Source organism: Dendropsophus ebraccatus, chromosome 2 (genome assembly GCF_027789765.1).
Source record: "Dendropsophus ebraccatus isolate aDenEbr1 chromosome 2, aDenEbr1.pat, whole genome shotgun sequence".
In the NCBI taxonomy this organism is placed as follows: Eukaryota; Metazoa; Chordata; class Amphibia; order Anura; family Hylidae; genus Dendropsophus; species Dendropsophus ebraccatus.
The window spans coordinates 26,273,654-26,291,686 of NC_091455.1; the positions used below are offsets into that span (position 1 = coordinate 26,273,654).

General features: G+C 40.0%; 1 protein-coding gene across 1 annotated transcript in view; it reads left to right on the forward strand.

The window, feature by feature from the left end:
- CSMD3 (CUB and Sushi multiple domains 3) overlaps positions 1-18,033 on the forward strand; it is a 467,563-nt gene that overhangs the window by 314,915 nt on the left and 134,615 nt on the right. The window contains exons 32-34 of the mRNA XM_069959625.1: positions 252-429; positions 6,551-6,696; positions 16,695-16,775. Of these exons, the coding sequence (XP_069815726.1) occupies positions 252-429; positions 6,551-6,696; positions 16,695-16,775 (405 nt within the window). The remainder of the gene's footprint in view (positions 1-251; positions 430-6,550; positions 6,697-16,694; positions 16,776-18,033) is intronic.

Genomic DNA, 18,033 nt, shown 5'->3' on the forward strand with positions numbered 1-18,033 from the left:
GTTAGTTGGGTTTCTCATAACCTGTCATTTCATTTCCTCGGGTTAACACAAAAAATTCAATCTCCATAGCTGTACTTCTTCATTTTTTTTTTTTTTTTTTTTTTTTTTAATTTTGTGCCAGCAGCCTAGCAACTCGGATGACTCAAGTAGTCCTACTTGACAGGCTCTTCAGCATGTCTCTCCTGAAGTTCCTCTGACTTGAGTATTTACAGCAGGTCCTTACCAACCCTGTTTGTTCAACTCTTTTGCAGCTCTCTGCGGAGGAAATATAACCTCGATGAATGGTACTATTTACTCTCCTGGATATCCAGACGAGTACCCGAACTTTCAAGACTGTTTGTGGCTGGTCAAGGTCGCTCCGGGAAACGGAATCTACATTAATTTCACAGTCCTTCAGACAGAACCCATCTATGACTTCATCACTGTATGGTAGGCCAATTTGTTCCGTATTTGGGATTTTTTTTTTTTTTTTTAAATCATTTTGTCCTTGTGCATGTTCATCTGTTATTATACTTGATGTAATAATAGAGCATTGTATTGAATAGATTCGAGTGTTACTTTTATGAAGTAACATGACATGACTCATTTTAAAATATCCATAGGATGAAAAGCCTATTATGCTTAGCAAACTTTATGGCTGACATTGTAAAGTCTTAAAGTGTTAAATCCCCCATTACTGTAAAACTACTTTAGGATTTTCTGTGTATTTCAATGCAAGTTGTTGTTTTTTATTGTTTATTGGGCATTTTGTGGGACTGATGAGAAAAGTTCAGAAAAAAAAAAATCCACGACCATGAATTGATGTAACATATGTGCAGTTCCGAGACCCTGAAGACATATATCCATGCATGACTGATGTCAGCTGCTTGTCTTGTAAGCTGTAGATATGCAGTGCAATGATCTAAGCATAGGAAGAATTTATGGAAATCATATGGATATTAAAGGGTTTTCCAACCTTAATTATTCAATATATTTTTTATAAAAAAAAACCCAACAACTTTTAAATCTGCACTGTTGCCAATTAATTGTCAGTATTGTCAATGAATTTACCGTCATCATTGCCCAGAATTGACATGTTGTCCAGAGCCACATCGCTGCAGTTAGCAATCACAAGACCCAACTGTTAAAGGAGTAGTACGGCGAAAATCTTTTTCTTTCAAATCAACTGGTTTCATAAACTTATATAGATTTGTGGTGTGTTATCAGTCTGACACAGTGCTCTCTGCTGCCACCTCTGTCCGAGACAGGAACTGTCCAGAGCAGGATTTTCTATGGGGATTTGCTACTGCACTGGAAAGTTCCTGACATGGGCAGAGGTGGCAGCAGAGAGCAGTGTGTCAGACTGGAAAGAAAACACCACTTCCTTCAGGACATACAGCAGCTGATAACTATGGGATGACTTAAGATTTTTAAATAAAAGTAAATTACAAATCTATATATCTTTCTGAAACCAGTTGATGTGAAAGAAAAAAAGACTTTCGCGGCAGTACCCCTGTAACAGTTGGGTCCTGTGATTGCTAACTGCAGTAATGTGGATCTGGACAACATGTCAGTTCTGGGCAATGATGACAGCAAGAATTCCTTCACAATACTGATAGTTAATTGGCAACAGTGCAAATTTGAAAAAAAATAAAAATAAATAAAAATTAATAAAAATATATTAAATAATTGAGGTTGGAAAACCCTTTAATATCCATATGATTTCCATAAATTCGTCCTATCTTTAGATCATTGCACTACAGCCCACAAGACAAGCAGCTGACATCAGTCATGCATGGATATCCCAAGTGGTTATCCCAAGATTAACTGTGTATACAAGATAGGTGATGAGTAGTGTTGAGCAACATGAGGAAACAAGTTTGACTACTTCCCTGAAGGAAGTTGTATGCAGCCCTAGGAGTCCTGGAAAACATGGATACAGCCTATGCCCTATGACTGGGTCCATGTTTTCCTGGCAGCCCTAAAGCAGCATCTAACTTTGTTACAAGAATAATATAGGTAGATTATTCTGTAACTGCCGGTACTGCTGACTCCTGGTATGTCAGTACCCTGTGTTGGAGCATGTCTCCTATGTATAGAGGCTTTCCTTCTATTGCAGGTATTATCATCCTCCAGATAGATGTTTATGTCACAGCTTAGTTGTCTGATCTGCGATCTCGCACTCCTAGGACACTGCAGATACTACTGATAGTGTGCGCCCGCATGTGCAAAGTTTATCTCTCCTTACAGCTTACAGATACTCTGCATGACGCTAGTCATTGCTTCTTTGATGGTGATACATGAGCTTTCTTTCTTCACTATGATTTAAGTCTCAGTCCCCTGCTGCTCGTCTTCTAGCTAGAAAGTTAAGGGAGGTTTCCGAGAGTTTAATAAATAAAACTGGAAACAGAAAAATGTTAAAAAAATAGTCAAATCTTATTCAGCTGGCCAATACACAGGTCCAGCGCTTAGAGCAGCAGCCTGAAGGGGGTGGCACAATCTGATGTACATAACTGCAATATATATATATATATATATATATATATATATATATATATATATAGGGTTAGCGACCTACTGTACCAAAATCTTTTGATGCTGAAAGGTGTAACGGCAGGAGCTTCCACTTGTTGTTCCACCAATCAGCTCAGCTGCTCTGTATATGGAGATTGGAAGCCAGAGCAGAGAGTGAGGAGAAGTGGCAGGGTGTGAGTAATCATCATCATATGAAAAAAACTTTGGCCGTCAACCATGCATCGTTGCATGTATTGGCCTGACGGCTGATGACAGTGTGAAGAAAATAAATACTTACCTGTTTATGCTCCCTGGTGTCCTGCTGTCTTTTTCTTGCTCACCACTGCCGCCACTGGAGCTCCTGAAACTCTCTCTAAAGTGTGAGACTTCTCAGCTGACCATGACGCTGTTCTGTCATCTTGTCTCTTCAAAAACTGCTTCGGAAGCTTCAGCTGCGGCTGTGGTTAGTCGGGGAAAAAGGAGCCTGGACAGGTAAGTATAGATTTATTTTTTTTATGATGATCATAAAATATGGGCTATATTCTAAAACATTTAATGGGGTTCTTTTAAAATATTTGATGAGATTCGGTTAATTTTTGAAGGGGTTATCCAGCGCTACAAAAAAAATGGCCACTTTCCCCCTACTGTTGTCTCCTGTTTGGGTGGGGTTTTGAAACTTAGTTCCATTGAAGCAAATGGAGCTTAATTGCAAACCACACCTGAACAGGAGACAACAGTAGGGGGAAAAGTGGCCATGTTTTTGTAGCGCTGGATTACCCCTTTAACTAATGCAGGGCATTTCTTTCCCTAGGGACAAAACATGGATTATAATGGCAAGCATTTGACTGAAAACGGTGCAATGAGTAATTTTTTTCATAGCGGTTCTACATTTTCCTTATATTGGTCCCTAAATACTACTGCTGATGGCTTGAATAACTTATTGCTGCAGTTACAATAAAAAAAAGGGCTCATTCTTGAAGGGTTACTTCAGCAAAAAAAAAAAATAAATTGAATTCATTTAGTGTCAGACAGTTATATAGATTTCTAATTTACTTATATTAAAAAATCTCAAGTCTTCCCATACGTATCAGCTGCTGTATGTCCTGCAGGAAGTGGTGTTTTCTTTCCAAACTAGCACAGTGCTCTCTTCTGCCACCTCAGTCCGAGATAGGAAATGTCAAGAGCATGGGAGTTTGCTACTGCTCTTAGCAGTTCCTATCATAGACACGGAAGGCAGAAGAGAGCACTTCCTGCACCACATACATCAGCTAATAAGTACTGGAAGACGAGATTTTTAAATAGGGGCTATGTTAGAAAACTAGCTCAGGTTCTAGAATGTCCCTGACGTACTGCGGTGCTTAGAAAAAAGGTTTTCCGTTACTTTTAGGGAAATTATGAGTTCACTTTCCCAATGAATGTGACATTTATTTAAAGCAGTCTGAATTAAACGCAGTTGACCATCTGTATATTAAATACAGCCATCTTAACTGAACTGTGTGACATTGTGGCATTTCAGAAGTTTTGCAACTAAAATACTAAAATAGAAGAAGTTGAAAATGTAGTAAGGGAATTAAAATTTATAGATAATATTACATTCCTCGCCAGTTACCGTGATCAAGCTTAAAATATGCGTCAGGAAGCAATAAAAGGGACTCCTCCTAGATGTGCTTAATAGCAGTTTTTTACCATTTTTTTACTTTTTACACATGGGATATTAAAAGGGACACGAAACCTAGACATGAATGAGAAGATTAGATAAGACATGCAACACATAGAAAACAACTAGATGGCACCGCCTCAGTTCCATACACGGCAAGGGCTCCGGTAGACCACGAATAACGTAGCAACCCAGGAGGTGCTCAATCATCAGCAAAGATATCCAGGTAATGCAAATGTTAAGAAAGAAGGTGGCACTCACCGACAGGGTATAATCATCCAGTTTTATTGAACATCTGAGGATCGGGGAAGAAAGGAGTCGGGTACCCAACTCCTTCCTCCCACGATCCTCAGATGTTCAATAAAGCCGGATGATTATACCCTGTCGGTGAGTGCCATCTTCTTTCTTCACATTTGCATTAGATAAGACATACATTTGATCACAGTGTTGGTCAGTTTCTGATTCAGAAATATAAGTGTTTATATCTCAACACTTTTTGCCTGACCAATGACAGAACAGTAATGGAGGGGTTGCATACAGTCAGTTGTCTTGCCGTCTGCTTTGGCTGATATAAAAATAAGGCAAACAGGACCTTAGCAATACTTTCATTCGGACAAATTTCTTACATGGCAGAAGTGTGCATCGGTGGGGGACCAGGTGCTAAAATCCCCGCCAGTCACCAGATCAAAAAAGGCAGAAGCACGACTGGACTCAATGGGGGAGATTTATCAAACATGGTGTAACATGAAACTGTCTCAGTTGCCCCTAGCAACCAATCAGATTCCACTTTTCATTCCTCACAGACTCTTTAAAAAATGAAAGGTGGAATCTGGTTGCTAGGGGCAACTGAGCCAGTTTCACTTTACACCATGTTTGATAAATCTCCCCCAATATGCCCCTTCATCTTCTCTATAACAAGCGACATATGGTTACAATGAAAGTCTACTGGACTTCCAATATATGGAATAGCCATAAGTTCAGTAGACATCCATTATGATTCCATATTAACGCCATAGCTACATGCTCCTTCCCCTTCTTTCTAATGATTGGTGGGGATATTAACCCCTGGGCCCACACCAACACAGACTTCTAACATCTGTCATAAGTTTGTTGCAATGATAACTGCACTTTAATATTTAACAGTCCAAAAATATTTGACTTCCCGATCCAATTAAAGCAAATCTTTTGTTTCTTAAAAGTAGTGAAGTCCTTCCCGGGTGTCTTCTCCAAAATGTTGGTGGTGCCTTCTTTTGAGTGAAATATAATCCTTTATTCTACATCTACAGAACGGTACCATTAGTTTGGGGGGAGGGCAGTTGGTACAGAATCACTTTAAGATCTCACATTAATTACATAAAAATCTAAATCTAGCTTAATGGAAGTAAACCCAAGATTAACAAACCATCTGATCCTAAGCAGGGACGTATTTACCACTAGGCACTCGTGGTCCAGTGCCTAGGGCAGCACCTTGCAGGGGGGTAGCACCAGGGGGGGAACAACTTTTTTTTTTTTATTATTTCTTTAGTCTTCCACCTTCCACCTGGAAATTGGTTTGTTTTAAGCCGTTAAAAAACAGGAAAATGTGATTTAGACAATGTTTCTGCATGTAGAGAAACACATGTGGCCAACACCACTGTCCCCCATGCTCCCCAAGATGGGGCATCTTCAGGTTCAGTGCCTAGGGCAGCAGCAGCTGTTAATACAGCCTTGATCCTAAGGGAGATAAGCTGCCACCAGAGGTTTATGGCAGCACCCTACACTCTATTTGGAACTCGGTTACCACATTTCCATGTTTATTGGGGATCTGACCAACTGTTATCTTATGTACATGGTCAGACAAGGATCCAAGGTAACATAACATATTTTTTTATACTAGAGATGAGGGCCTATGGCTGTATCCATGTCTTCCAGGACTCCCTAGGGCTGCATCCAGCTTCATCAGCCACTGGTATTCAATGCCAAATTATCCGACTCAAGCATACTCAAATTGGGCTCATCTCTAGTCTATACCTATTCTTTAGCAGTTTGTCAACATTGGGGGAGATTTTTTTCAAACATGATGTAAAGTAAACCTGTCTTAGTTGCCCCTAGCAACCAATCAGATTCCACCTTTCATTCCTCACAGACTCTTTGGAAAATGAAAGGTGGAATCTGATTGGTTGCTAAGGGCAACTGAGCCAGTTTCACTTTACACCATGTTTGGTAAATCTCCCCTATTGTATCTGGAATATACCATATAAAGGGTTCCCTATGCTTATAATGGTCAACATCATCTGTCAGCACATAATCCTGCTTACCATAAGGGTTTCGGAGAAACATTTGTGCTAACTTTTGATTTTGTGATGACTTTGTTAAATATACCAATTCTAAACTGCTTAAAAAACCTCTGGCGTCTTACAGGGATGGTCCAGACCAGGCGTCTCCTCAGATTGGACAGTTTAGCGGCAATACTGCTCTAGAGTCGGTTTACAGCACTTCAAATCAAGTTCTGATAAAGTTTCATAGCGACTTCACAACAAGTGGATTCTTCGTCCTCAGCTACCATGGTGAGTATGGGATTCTGATCTGTAATGCCAACATTGTCTTCCCATTACTTTATATCTTATGCTTTATGTGGTTATATCATTTAGTTTCAGCTTTAGTCCATAAAATCCCATTCTCCATATCTTGACAGAGAAATGTCTTGATGAATCATTTAAATAGACGGCAAGCAGTATAGTGGGATGTGAGATTATATATATATATATATATATATATATATATATATATATATATATTATTATTATTTTTTTTTTTTTTTATCTGAACTATAGAAGATGTGTTGCCACCCAATGTCCCCAAAATTCAGTTTACAGAAGAATGTTGAAAGGGTTATGTGGTGCATGGACGTCCTAGGTCGACTGGAGATGCTCTTTGTGGCTCCTTCCCAATAGTTGATAGATGATGGTCCTAGATTGGTGAATTCTCTGTTAACTAAAAATCCCTTATTGTGTTCCTTTTACTTAAGAAAAAAAAAAAAGTTTGACATGTTTTGATCAGTCAGGTTCTGGTTGTTCAGACCCCCATGGATCATTAGATTGGGAGAAACGTGCAGCTGAGTGCTTCTTTCTCAGGCTTGCTATGCTCCCCAGCTCACAGCAGGAGACATGCTCTATTGTAAATCAATGGAGTCCTTCTCCTGCAGTGAGGCAGAACAGACCCCCTCTCCTGGCTCTGTATAATAATTGATGGGGTTCTGAACTCCAAGACTAGACTGATCAAAACGTTTGGCATAACACCTCAAAGTAGAAAGGAATACAGCGGCCTCCAGTAAATTTCAAGGTGTCAAGAATTTATTCCACCACTGAGCCAAATGCAGCAACGTTTCGACCCATTGGGGTCTGGCAAAGACACTCTAAATAGGATGCCTTATTCCAAATATTTTGGAAACCCTCTTTCAATTTATACTTATATTTGTATAGAGCAGTTTTCCTTATATCTGTAGTTATAAACAGTAAATACCTGAGAAAACTTTTCTTCTCGATTAACTTAAATTAGATACAGAGGGCAACAGGAAATTAAAGGGGTTATCCAGTGCTACAAAAACATGGCCCCTTTCCCCCTCTCTTGTCTCCAGGTCAGGTCCGGTTTGCAATTAAGCTCCATTTACTTCAATGGAACTGAGTTTGAAACCACACCCGATCTGTAGACAAAAGAGGGGGAAAAGAGGCTAATATTTTTGTAGCGCTGGATAACCCCTTTAATCCATGTTCAGCGTCAGTATAGAGTATGTAATGGATGTGTTAGTTGTCTATGTTTTTATACAGAGTCACACTTTCTTCCAGCACTGTCAGTGCCTTTTATTTAACCTTGACCATCTTCTCATCCTGCATTTAAGTTCTATTCCCCGTACAGTTCAGCGTTCAAGTCCACTGAAACGTCTTCATGGCGATAACCTATTTTGACCTTGGTAGAAGTGTAATTTTTAGCAATGTCTGCCTTGTTTTACCTATGGGTTTACAGTACAGATAAGTTGCTAATAGTTCCCACTAATTCCCTGGGTGCAAACGCTACATCTGCTGTTTACAAATGGCGATGGTGGGGGGAGAGGGGCCACCACTAATGAAACTACCAGAAATGCTTCATGTATAGATGTTACTGTGAGGTCAAAAGATACAAGGAAGCTTTGAGTGTTAACTGTAAACTGTCTGTAACAGTGAAATTTGCAATTGTTACAAATATCACAAGAATGAATTTATAATTTACCAGTTTCTCACTTTGTAGGTTTACCAGGACTCTGTCAGAAAACCAATAAACCTCCATAAAAATTAAAAGAACTTCACAGAAATAAAGAAAATGTACAATACAAATAACAAACAAAAAATAACAAAAACCCACACATATCACCAAAAGTGATTGTTAATGTTTAACATACAAACTTGAAACAAATAATTATTGAGTAATGAGTCCCATTGAAAACAATGGGAGTCTCTATACTATTCTTCTACACTCTTTTCTATCAGTGTTCGCTTTTCGCAGCTCACCCGATCAGCAGCCATTGGTTGAGCAGAGTCTTTGCTCAACCCGCTCCCCCCTCCCCCCCAAACATCCGTGCGGTTTAAAGTGTACCTGTCACAATCAGCAGCAATATCCTCCACTAATCTGGAAGGTCTGGTGTCCATGCTTATGGAGATGCAGTACTCATTTGTTTAGGTCTTCATAACCAAAGAGACCCAACCTTACAGATTAGCAGAGGATCCTGCGGCTAATCCGGAAGGGACCATTGTGACAGCTACACTTTAAGGCTATGTTCACACAACGTATGTATTTGTATAAATTTTGGACGCTGTTGCAATTTGCAGTAAGGGCCGTGATTTATGCTAAACATATGTTGTATTAGAATAAATGGAATCCCGGCCTGAGCGTATACACACAGTACATGCTTCGGCCGGGATTCCATCTGGCTGCACGAAAAACTGACAAGTCAGTTTTCTGCGGCCGCAGAGACATATCAGTTCACACAATGGAGTGTGCGGCGCTGGGCGCATGCTCCATTATGTGCAACAGTGAATTAGGATGCGTGCGCACACGGATGCACCTGCATCCGAATTCACCCGACATAAAGGTCATCCGGCCGGTACTGCAGTACCGGCTGGGATGATCTTCAGTGACACCGGCCGTTCTATGACCCCGCCGGGTCACAAAAAGGCCAGTGTTATACCATGTGTGAACCCGGCCTATGGCTGTGGAAATACTTAAAGCGACTCTTTACCCACAATCTGAACCCCCAAACCGCTTGTACCTTCGGATAGCTGCTTTTAATCCAAGATCTGTCCTGGGGTCCGTTCGGCAGGCGATGCAGTTATTGTCCTGAAAAACAACTTTTAAACTTGCAGCCCTGTGCCCAACGGCCGTGGCCTAAAGTGTCTATGCATTAGTCTGTCACAACCTCTCTGTCCCTCCTCCCCGCCCTCCTCATCATTAGGAATGCTCCAGGCAGATTGTCTCCTATGTACCACCTGTGTGAGCACGGCACATGGGCTGGATCGTTAAGGCACCCGTGCAATGTTCAGACAGGAGAAAATGTTCTAGAGGCATTCCTAATGATGAAGAAGGTGGGGAGGAGGGATGGAGGGGTGTTGCAACGTTAAGGCACAGATACTCCAAGCCCCGGCCGCTTGACTCATGGCTGCAAGTTTAAAAATTGTTTTTTAGGACAATAACTGCATCACCTGCCGAACGGACCCCAGGACAGATCTTAGATTAAAAGCAGCTATAAGAAAGTACAAGCGGTTTGGGGTGGGCAGATTGCGGGTACAGATTCACTTTAAGGCGCAAGTACTGGAACAGTCTCATGTACTGTTCCCCTTTATCTCTGCTCTAAACTGCTGTAACAAGCAGTCTATACAGTTATAGTGGAAGTCTATGGGACTGCTGCCATTTTCCATATACAGGAGTCCTATATTACGTATCTGTCCGTTCATACTGGTGATCTGCTGGAGACATGTCAGAGTGTTGGGCAAATAATAGGAACACTTTAAATAAAATGTAATTTTCTGCCAGTAGTACTCTCTTATCTTCATGATTAACTATTGGTTTTCTTTAGATCCCTTCTTAGATTATTAGATTGAATCTGTAAAAAATTTTCATTTTGTATCAAATCAAATGACTGCACACAAAAAATTCCCTTGTATTGCAAGTTGTTTCAATTAAACCAGCGATAACCTTTTGGTATACAGCCCGAGTCCTCCCATCATTACATAATGGTGACGGACCTTTATTCTGTCACAGTAAGATCGTAAGTGATTAGCAAGACAAATGGAGGAGCTAGCTGTCACCATCCAATGACAGGTCAGCATTCTGGAGAAAGCTCCGATCCCCCTCCAGGTCCCAGAGCGTAATGAGAAGACCAAAGATAGCGATTACAGGCTTCTCCTCAAATAAATTCTAGCTCACCAGAAACACAAGCCTAAGTGGAGGTGATATTGTAACTCCTATCAAACAGGGGGGAAGGAAATTCTCTGGAACAGGCTGCGGATTTAGAAGTTATTGGTAGAAGATCTCAGTTAACATATAGTGTAAGTAGAACCGGCTCAGACCATTACACCCTTCTATGTCTAGACAGAAGAATTCTGGCTCACAATTAGAGATGAGCGAAGCAGCCGGAAATTTGTTTTGCGAGCTTTGCAAATTTTCGGTCAAAGTCGTTAAGATTTGTAAATTGAATCTTACCAAATTTCATTGAAATAGCCAAACTATAGCAGCTACAATACTGGGACGATTACAGAAAGTGAATTTTTGTTAAAGCATGATGTTGTAAAAGTGTCAAAAATCACAATTAAAAAAAAAGGCAATCAGCCAGTCAGTCATCCAATTTCCACCATTCCTCTCCTCTCTGTTCCTACATCACTCTGTTAGGGCCATATTACCGTGCGAAAAAGCGATACATTGTTCTAATTTAAACGATAATCGTTGTGTGTAATTGCAGGCAACGATCAAAAATCGTTGGTTGATCGTTGATTTAGATCTGAACCTAAAATTATTGTTGATCGTTTGCTAACCGTTCGCTGTAATTCCACATTCGTTCACTCAGGTTCCGCATTTTTTCACTAATCGTTCAGTGTAATTGCACATTGTTTATTGTTTTTCTGGGATCAGATGGAGTAAACAATCATAGTAACGATCGCAATAATGATTGTAATAACGGTTGTAACTAACGACTCTCGTTCTCTGTAATATGGTGAACGATTTTGGTTAAACAATAAACAATCTAGTTTGTGATCGTTTACCGTTAGTCGTTAATCGTTAAAAATCGCTCCGTGTAATAGTACCCTTAGTCTCTCCCTGTTCTGCTCTGACTGACTGCTGCCATCCTGCTGTGCCGAACACTCTTGTGTGGAGAGGACAGACGGACGTTAGTTATTGAAGGGGTGCACCTAGCCTAATCCTGGGGACTGCATTGTCGAAGCCAAAATATTTTTGGGCTCTTGCTTCTTCAGTCATTTCCATTCTTTATAGGAACACGATGCACTGAGCCCCTTTATACCACCTATAAACTAGTCCCAGCCTATGCTCTTATATACCCCTTGTAGGCTTAAACCAGTCTTTGTCCCTATAGGATCTTTATAGATAAGTAGCAGCCTGTTCCCCTTTATAGATCCCATACCCCTGAGCCCTTATACATCCCCTAATAGGCCTGCCACTCTTTATGCCCTAGACTTGAAAGATTAACCTCTATGATGTGGACACCAACTGTTGCAAGAGTACAGTTGCATGATAGGATTACAATTTTGCAATGGCTAGTGGGCCACAGCTTGGACATCCATGTTCTGTGATGTTTCCCATCCATACAGATGGAATAGGGAATCCTGTTTCCTGCTAACGCTGTTTCCTGCTATCACAGCCAAAGATGAAGCATACAGGACATTCTAAAGCAATGCTGAGTAGTGTAGGCTGGGAATACATCACCTGTATGAGCTATGACCCTTATTAGGGTATCCAGTAGTATGCAACTTTATACCTCAGTAAGCTGGTAGTCCTTCCCATTTTTGTAGGTTGAATGACGAGTTAATAGAGAAAGAGCCATTTTTTTTCTCTGATAAGATATATTACAAAGTTTCTTCTAGTTGTTTGTGCTATTAGTTGATGCAAAGTTTCTTGAAAAGTCAGTGACCATTCAGAGACATTTTAATGGGATATAACTATTTATGAAATTGCTCCTAATGTGTGAAAGCTTTATTACATTTATTAGGAGATCTAATAGAAATATGTGTTATGTATAAATAAAATGGTACATTCTAATTAGATTTATCGTATTCTGATTAACAGTTACTGTTTACTGACCTTTGTTCTGTGTGCCATCTGTTACTCTTAGCCACAGATTCTAATTCTGGGATGCGTAGGCATAGTTAATAGGGTAATTGTTTAAGAAACATGGCATAGAAAACTTATAGAGAATAGAGGCGTGCAAATCAAAGCTCTCCTGTGATCTACCGATGAAAGCAGCATATGATAAACCATTACACGGTTTCACTCCAGATCAGTCGTCTTTAATGTGCGACACTCCAACTGTTACAAGTTTACAACTCCCAGAAGGCCCTGATATCTGCATCACCATAAGTAATGTCTCCAAATGGGATAAAAGGGTTGGCATTCAAATTTCCAGGAACTGTCCTCTTTAAAGGGGTACTCCAGCGGGGGGCATTTTTTTCCAGGAAGCTGCCGGGGACCGGAGCGACGCGATGCGGGACCCACCGCTGGAACCGGGGAGGTGAGTGGACGTCAACTCCTCCCTGGTCTCAGGAAAAAAATGCCCCCCGCTGGAGTACCCCTTTAACTGGCCATCACATTAAAAGGTTTTCTGTAATTAAAAATAAATCTGTCCCCATTTTGTGGTGTTTGATCCCCTGATCCTAGTCTTTATTCAAAGAGAAAGAGTAATGTACTCCTAGTGTTTGTAATGGTCCTATTAGACTAAGCGATTTTTAACGATTACCGATAAATAGTCGCAAAATAGATTATTCATTGTCAACCTGAAATCATTCACCATATTACACAGAAAGATGGTTGTTAGTTACTACGATCATTTACTCCATCTGATCCCAGCAAAAGAAGGAACAATGTGGAATTACACTGAGCGATCAGTGAACGAATGCGGAATTATAGCGAACAAATGAGAAATTACAGCGCACAATAAGCAAACGATTAACAATGATTTTAAGGTTAGATCTAAATCAACGATTACGACACACAAATAATTTAAATTCATTTAAATTCGAACGATATAATGATTTTCCGCATGATTCCTCTGATTAACGATAAACAATTGCAAACAAGCGTTCAAATTCACCATAATACATGTAATGATAGTAGTTAGTTACAATTGCAATTACGATAGTAATAAATATCGTTAGTCTACTCTACTATACAAACAATCGTAACTATGAATGAACAATAGACAAATACAATGAAAGATTTGGGAATGATTAACGATAATTTTATGGTCAGCTCAAAAGATGTGATCAACGACATAAGAACAAATTATGGTTAGTGGTTTAATGGTTGCCGGCACAAACACAGAAAGATTATCGCTTAATATCGAACGATAAAATGATTTCTTACTGATAATCTTTCTGTGTAATAGAGCATGTAGAGGGTGGCCCTTTATTACAGATGTAGTCTTGAGTTTAAGTAGATCCTTGTATGGATCTCTGCATTACGTTCTAATATTTTTGTTTGTGTTTTTTTTTTTTTTACATAGTTATGAGGTCACTTATCCACTCTTTCTTTCAAAGTTAAATAACTTTAATTTTTATCATTTTTCTGAATGGTTTACTCCACCCAATTCATGTATTAATCTGGTCTACCTTTGAACCCTTTTAAGCTCCTCTATATCTTTCTTGTGTGCATTCGCTCAAAAATAGTATTGTGAACAACCAAAGATCTGATGCCTAGGAATGTCCAGAGACATATTTTCTATATAAATAATAATAATAATTAGAGAGGAACATGATGGCAACAAACCCAATCTAAGATGGTGGCCGCACAATTCAAGATACATAGAAAACAAAATAAAACCCTATGCTTACCTGCCTCTACTCCCCTGTTGTCCTCCTGCGGGTCCCTGTTTTACCCTGCACCTGCCTCTAACCTGCTCACTAACCGACTGAGACAGGACACCGCCACAGCCATATTTTGGCTGAGCGAGCTATCATTCCCAATAGGAGAGTGACAGCCAACTCAGCCAATCAATGGCCTTGACACTGTCTCAGTCAGTGATTGGCTGATTGGGCTGTCATTCCCAAGACGAGAGTTACAGCCCACTCAGCCAATCACTGACTGACTGAGCAGACAAAGCCTCAGTGATTAGCTGAGCAGGCTGTCACTCATGTCTCAGTCAGGGAGTGTCTACAATCAGAGGAGGACACCAGGGGAGCACAGACAGGTAAGTATTGATGAGCCAACCTGCTGAAACGCATTAAAACAGCTGAATGGCTGCAATTGTTTAGTTGTTTAGTGCGTTTTTTTAAGGTTCTGAAAAGTCTTCTCATCTTTAATTATAGTAAATAGCAAATGCTAAGTGGGCATCCATAAGTTATCAGTCACATAAGAAGACACCGACATTCTAAACAGCTCATAACAATATATTACATGCCGTTATATATTATCTACTGGAGCCCAAAAGCTAAAAGTTATGCTTCGTACTAGCACAGGCATTCTCCATGATGAATTTACTGAAGTAGAGACCTTGAATCCTTCCTCCTGGGATTGTTGTTATTTTTTAGGAATTCTTGACACTTTTCGATTCATTTTCTGGCACGTCTTGGCGCTTCATACATTTTAATGAATGTGTAGACAATTTTCAGCGACCTCACATCCCCTGGATGTGAAATGTGTGCCTGCACAAAACATATGTTCTATTTAAAAGGGTCACCATGTCCAAAAAATTATACAAATTGGATTCTTTTCAAATGGAGAAAATGCTTTGTGAAATTAATGTGAGCAGTGTCCAAGTTCTGAATTAGGTATTCAAAGATTACAGATGCCAACGGAATTCTCAGTTCACTATGAATATAATCAATTTGTTGTTGATTTTTTTATTTTTTTTATTTTAAACATAATAAATTAGTATAAGGGTTCCAGTTTCAGTACTGGGGGATCGTGTGCATTACTCTATGCTGCAGGAATACTAAGCTTGTTACTATGATGCCTTTACCTCCCACCTTATGCATCTATTGCACAGACTATTAGTGTCCTCAATGGTTACTTAATATTTTTTCTAAAAGAAAAGCTCTCGGTTAAAGTAAAGTTTCCTATTCACTCCATTAGGAATCCCCTGTGTCAGTCTCTTATATTTTTAATTGCTGCTTCTGTCTGTGATTATCCCACTGGGGCTGTTGCATAAGAAGAGTCTGAATCATTCAGTGACACATTCTTATCTACTTTTCTTCATACTGTGTCACCAGAACTTTCTGTATGATGAAACTACATCACCGGTTCCATGCAGGAAATTATACAGACCTTCATATTCACTAGGTACATGGCTTTTTTGAATTTTATTTACATAAACAGACTGGCGTGGGGATGCTGGTGCAACAGTCTTTTTTTTTTTTTTTAACCTAAACTTGACGCCAGTCTTTTCGAGAACACCGGCCTGCCAGTCCCCATTGTGGCAATATCCTTTTCCTCTGTAACACGGCTCTATTGATTCTAATGGAGCCATGTAACATAGGGGAGGGGGTTTCTTTACACTGGGGTCGGTGCTTCATGCCTGGCCGATGCTCGGGAATAGACCGGTGCCATGAGCGGGAACCAGGCAGCAGTTTAAAAAAAGGACTGTATCCCCGGCATCCCCGAGCCAGTCTGTTCATGTAAAAAAAAAAGCGATGTTCCTAGTGGTACATTTGTTTTAAAGAATTTTGTCATTTGGTGCAGTGATATACCTAACTCTGGATAAACCATTTGGAAACTTGGGTATAGAAATTCTGTGGGGGGATTATATTCGTGTGAATCTACCAGTATGTTATATGCATCAGTCTTAACTCTTTCTCTGTGGCACCAGGCTCTCCATTGAGTGGCTATAGACATTTGCACTTAGGGATTTATTTATTCCAGGTTCCCTGATGAATCTGTAAAAGGGGTGAGGGAAACACGCTGGAATCAGGTGGAGGTGTATTTTCTTATTTTGTACTGTGTGATCACAATTAGATATGAGCGAACTTACAGTAAGTTTGGCAGAACCTGAACCTGACGACTTGGCCGTTGATTTACAGTATGCTGCCTTAAAAAGACGGATACAACCCTAAGAGACCTATCACTCTTATCCTGGACTTTTCCACACTGCAGCTATTAACTGACGTGCTATCCGATTTGTGTTGAGTCAAACTTACTGTTCACTTATGTCTTCTCACAATAAATACCATTGAATTGAGCCTGTTTTGGTTGTAAGCACTAATACCGATGTGGTTCCTATTGTATAAATAACAAGTGGTAAGTTTTCAAGCATATATTGTGAATAAATTTATCAATTTTTTATGCTTTTTATGTTTTCTATTTCTTTTTACAGCTTATCAGCTACGAATCTGCCAAGCCCCTCCTCCTGTCCTGAATTCTGAAATTCTGGCAGAAGATGATGAGTTTGAGATAGGTAACTTGATCTTTTACGTGTTTATGTTACCATTGCACCATACAGACCTGATAGGGAAGTCTTCAATTAAAGGAAAGTGAGCTTATTCTCTTGTGCCGCTTATTGGAGGTAGCATTCCTTCAAGTTTTTGATCTACCTTATAAAGAGACATCAAACATGGCTGGGGGATATTACCTTAGTGGAAAAATTTCTCTTAGAATGAACACCGATCCATCTGTAGAAAGGTGTTTTGAGGTTCTTGCCCCTCATCAGTATAGAACAGGGTTCTGGCTGGCTAGCAAAAAGGCATATGGATCCTTATCCTTAAGGTGAATAATATGCACAGTAGTCTTCATCCAGACAAACGGGAGACACATATTGAGGGTAGCATCCTTAAATGTTATTCTGGCTTCTATTATTTTCAACAGTCATATTTGAAGATTTAAAGGGGTTGTCTAGAGAACAAAACATGGCGAAAGCTCCCGGGCACTCAGTACTCCCTTGGTATCACCGGAAGTGAGCACTGGGCTTCAGTCGTCCTCTGCTCCCTGGACATCCCCTTTAATAGGACACTTTTTGATTAGCACAGATGCTACTCCCAAAAGGTGGCATCAGAGAGAAAGTTCCCTTCATTTTATGGGGACCTACTTTTTACAATTTTTATTCTTTCCCTAATGGAACTTTCATGAACTATCCATGACCTATAAGAGACCACATGCCTTTTTGAATAAAAATGTCTGTCTAGGTGTCTAGGTATGGTTTGATTAGTTCAAAAAAATTATATATATATATATATATATATATATATATATATATATATATATATGTAAATTAATATTATTTTTTATTTTATTTTATGATGTTCCGATTTGTGCACAAAATAGTAAATCTCTAGATTCGATTTAGGAGCCTACATGCCAGGGCAGGCGTCAGCACAGGGCTTACCTGGGCAAGTGTCGGGGCCCACAGCGCCTCTAGGGGGCCAGGGCTCTGATGTTCAGTCCCCTGTAGTGCAGGGCGACAGCTGAACATCAGAAGACACAGGAGAGAATCCACAGAGGGAGGGACAAGTGAAGGACCTGATCACATGACCCACAGGTCCTCAACCTAACAGGTTTCAGATCAGCCTGACAGGGAGGAAGAGGGAGAAGACTGAGCTGTGTGTCAGTCAGACAGTAATGTGTGTCATGGAGTAATGTGTGTCAGTCAGTCAGTAATGTGTGTCAGTCAGTAATACGTGTCAGTCAGTCAGTAATGTGTGTGTGTTAGTAATGTCTTT